The following is a 3595-nucleotide window of genomic DNA, read 5'->3' on the forward strand; positions in this document are numbered from 1 at the left end:
CCTCCCTTCCCCAGTTTTGGGGTCCCCCTCCCCAGTTTTGGGGTCCCCCTCCCCAGTTTTGGGGTCCCCCCAGCCCCACCTTCGCTCTTGGCCTCCTCCAGGAGGGCAGAGAAGTCCTGCATGGTGCCCAGGGCCGGGTCCAGCTCCTTCAGCGAGGGGATTTTGGCTCCTGAAGGTTTTGGGGGGTACAGGGGCCCCAGCACCACCCCCCCCATCTGCAGCTTGTCCCTCAGGTACCCCAAACGTTTCTCCACACCTGGAGGAGGGAAAAAACAGGGACTGAACCCCAAAATCCCCCCCTGAGATCCCAAAACCGACCCAGGGGTCCCAAAAAGTCCTCCCAGGATCTCACAAATCACCCCAGGGGTGGGGAAAGCTCCAAAATCCCCAAGATTTGGGGGCTCCCTCAGATTTTGGGGAACCCCAAAGATCCCAAAACTCCCCCGAAGTGGGGGGATGCCCCCAAATTGCTGAGTCATTTCTCCCCCAGGCCCTTTTAAGCAGGGTTGGGGGGTCCTGTCTGATCCTGTGGTTGTTTTTGGGAATTCCTCCTGGGAATAAACCCCAGGATCCTCCTGACAGGTGTTGGGGGGCACTGAAATGAATCCTCCCCCAAAAACCAGCCTTGGATTCCTTTTGGGGGTCCCTTAATGGGGCCTCCCCGCACTCCCAGGAGAGCCCCAAACCCTCCTGGGATCCCCCCAAAACCCTAAAAAACATCACAAACCTCCCCAAATCCCGGCTGGACGCTCCCTGAACTCCCCCAATTCTCCTTTAGGGACCCCCCAAACTCCCCAGGGCCAACATGGGACCCCTCAAACTCCCCCAGGGGACCCCCCCAAACCTCCCAAGACCCCCCAAACTCCTCCAACCCCAACACACCCCTAAGGGACCCCTCAAACTCCCTCAGGGGACCCCCCCAAACCTCCCAAGACCCCCCAAACTCCTCCAGCCACGCTCTGAGAACTCCTCCAAGCCCAACACACCCCTAAGGGACCCCTCAAACTCCCCCAGGGGAGCCCCCCAAACCTCCCAAAGACCCCCCAAACTCCTCCAACCCCAACACACCCCTAAGGGACCCCCCCAAACCCTTCATGGGACCCCCCAAACCCTTCATGGGACCACCCCCCCCTCACCTTTCAGGTTCTCCCCGAAGGCTTTTGGGGGTGCTCTGTAGAGCGCCCCGAGTTCCCACCAGGCTTTGGAGGGCAGGGGCTGGCAGCGAGGGGCCTGGGCCACGATGGCAGCGGCGGCCCCCAACATCCCGAGCCAGCCCACCCAAAAAAGCACGAGCAGAACCATCCGGGCCCGGGCCCAGGGCGCCGTCCCGGCCTCCCTCAGCAGCTCCTCCTTGCCCAAGCCCGTGAATTTGGGGCTCCCCGAAGCTCCGGCTCCTCCTAAAGCCGCTTCTTCTTCTTCTTCGGGGGGGATTTTCATCACCAGCCCGTTCTTCTCGCTGCCCGGCCGCGATTCCGGGGGCGGGATGGGGTCGCGGTGGGGCCGGGGCCGCTGCGGCTCGGGCTCGGCCGCCGCCATCGGCTCCTTCTCGGCCTCCAGCGCCGACAGCTCCAGATCCCGGGGCGGCGACTCGGGCTCCATCTGGCCGATAAATCGGAGCCCAAAAATATTCAGGGACGCTCCTCCCGCTGCCTCAGGGCACCTCAAAAGGGTTCGGGCGGGGTTGGACTTCCCCCCTCCCACACAAACGGGACTTTGAACCCCAACTTTGCCCCTTCTTTTTCAAGGGATCCAAAGGTGCGGCCCGCACCCCAAAACCTCTCCGGTGTCCCCCTAAAATGCTCTTAGGAGGGGTTTCAAGCTCCTCTTGGGTATCTAAAAACCCCCGGGGACCCCAAAACCGTCACAAGGGGCCCCAGGAGGCCCCGAAATCTTTCAAGGTCTCGCGGCCTCCCCCAGCGCCTTCACAGGGCCCCTCCTTGAACACCCAAATCTGCCCTTGCAGGGGGATCTCGAGCCCCTCCCGCGCACTTCAAGAACCCCTGGGCGCCCCGATATTCTCATGGGGAAGCCAAGAGCTGCTGGCGCACCCCAGAAATTCCCCCCGGAGCCCCGCACCCCCTCAGGGCCGCCGCTACCTCCGCGCAATCCTCGTGACGGGAGGGGGACGCCCGGCTCAGCCTTTTATACTCGGCTCAAGCCACGCCCACCCCGGCTGTGGCCACGCCCCCAGAACCGCCCCCGGCGCCGCTGAGGCGCCCGGGCAGGGCGGATCAAAGGCTACGAGGCGGGGGGGGGGGACCGGACACGGCCCGGGGCAAACGGGGCGGGACCGAGCCCTGGAGGGCGCATTTTGGAGTCTCTGATTCCCACCACGCTTCAGCGGGACGCCAGTTATGGGGGGCGCGCCCCTTTTCTTCTCCCGGAGGGGTCTCGACACCCCCGTCCTTTTTGGGGTCCCCCCCACGCGCCGCCATTTTGCTGCACCCCCAAGCAGCCGCCATTTTGCTCTTAGAACAGGCTCTATTCATCTCCGCTGGACGCCTCCATTTTGTTGTACCCCGGGGGTGCGCTATTTACGGGGTTCCCCCATCCAGCGGTCCGCACGGGGCCTCCTCACCGGCAGCCGTGTAGAAAGATCCCCGCTGCCTCTTACGGAGGTTTCCAGCCCTTTGTGGCGGGACAGGACGGCGCCACAATCACCCCTCTCCTACCTCCGCGCGCATAATGGTTCATCCCACAGCGCCCTCACGGTCCCGCCTAAAGCTCAGCCAATCAGCGCCGCGCTCCGCCGAAAGTAGCCGAGCGCCGGAAGCGTCGCTATGGCAACGAGCGGAAGTCCCGCTCTCCCCCGGAAGTGGCGGCGCGGCCATGGGCGCCTCGAAGAAGCACCGGGAGCGCGGCGGGGCCGAGGCGGCCGAGGAGGCTCCGGGAGCGGCCGGGACGGGCGGAGGCGGCAGCGCGGGGCGGCCCCGCGAGCACCGCAAACACCGGCACCGCGGAGGGGAGCGGCGGGGGAAGCGCAGCCGCTCCCGGGGGGAACGCGGTGGCTCCGGGGGAGGCTCCGGTTCCTCCCGGCGCGGAGGCCCTGAGGAGCCCGGGAGGAGCGGCCATGGCCGGGGAGGCTCCGAGAACGAGCGGAGAGCCAAGAGGGAGAGGAAGGAGGAGCGGGAGGAGCCCGGTGAGGGCGGGGAGGGATTTGGGGAGGGTCTGAAGGTGAATTTGGGGCATTTTGGGGGGGTTTGAGGTGCAATTAAGGAGATTTTGGGGAGGTTTTGATGCACCCGGGGGTGATTTGGGGGTTTGAGGGGGGCAGCTTTGGATGGGGGAGGCTCCAGGGGGATTTTGGGGGCTTAAAAAAGAATTTTGGGGGGGTTAAAGGAGATTTTGGGGGGTTAAAAAGAATTTTGGGGGGTTAAAGGGGATTTTGGGGGATTAAAGGAAAATTTGGGGGGTTAAAGGAAAATTTTGAGGGGTTAAAGGACAATTTTAGGGGTTTAAAGGGGAATTTCAGGGGGTTAAAGGAGAATTTTAGGGGTTTAAAGGGGAATTTCAGGGGGTTAAAGTAGAATTTTGAGGGGATAAAGTGAATTTTGGGGGGTTAAGGGAGAATTTTGGGGGCTTAAATGAGAATTTT

At 63.1% G+C, this 3595-nt stretch overlaps 1 protein-coding gene across 1 annotated transcript in view; it reads right to left on the bottom strand.

Annotated features, from left to right (window-relative positions):
* Positions 1–2035, bottom strand: part of SLC3A2 (solute carrier family 3 member 2) — an 8315-nt gene extending 6280 nt beyond the window's left edge. The window contains exons 1-2 of the mRNA XM_033511724.1: positions 1137–2035; positions 39–256 (exon numbers count right to left, since the gene is read on the bottom strand). Of these exons, the coding sequence (XP_033367615.1) occupies positions 39–256; positions 1137–1599 (681 nt within the window). The 5' untranslated portion in view covers positions 1600–2035. The remainder of the gene's footprint in view (positions 1–38; positions 257–1136) is intronic.
* Positions 2036–3595: the final 1560 nt, after the last annotated feature.

This window comes from Parus major, unplaced genomic scaffold, assembly GCF_001522545.3.
Source record: "Parus major isolate Abel unplaced genomic scaffold, Parus_major1.1 Scaffold524, whole genome shotgun sequence".
Classification (NCBI taxonomy): Eukaryota; Metazoa; Chordata; class Aves; order Passeriformes; family Paridae; genus Parus; species Parus major.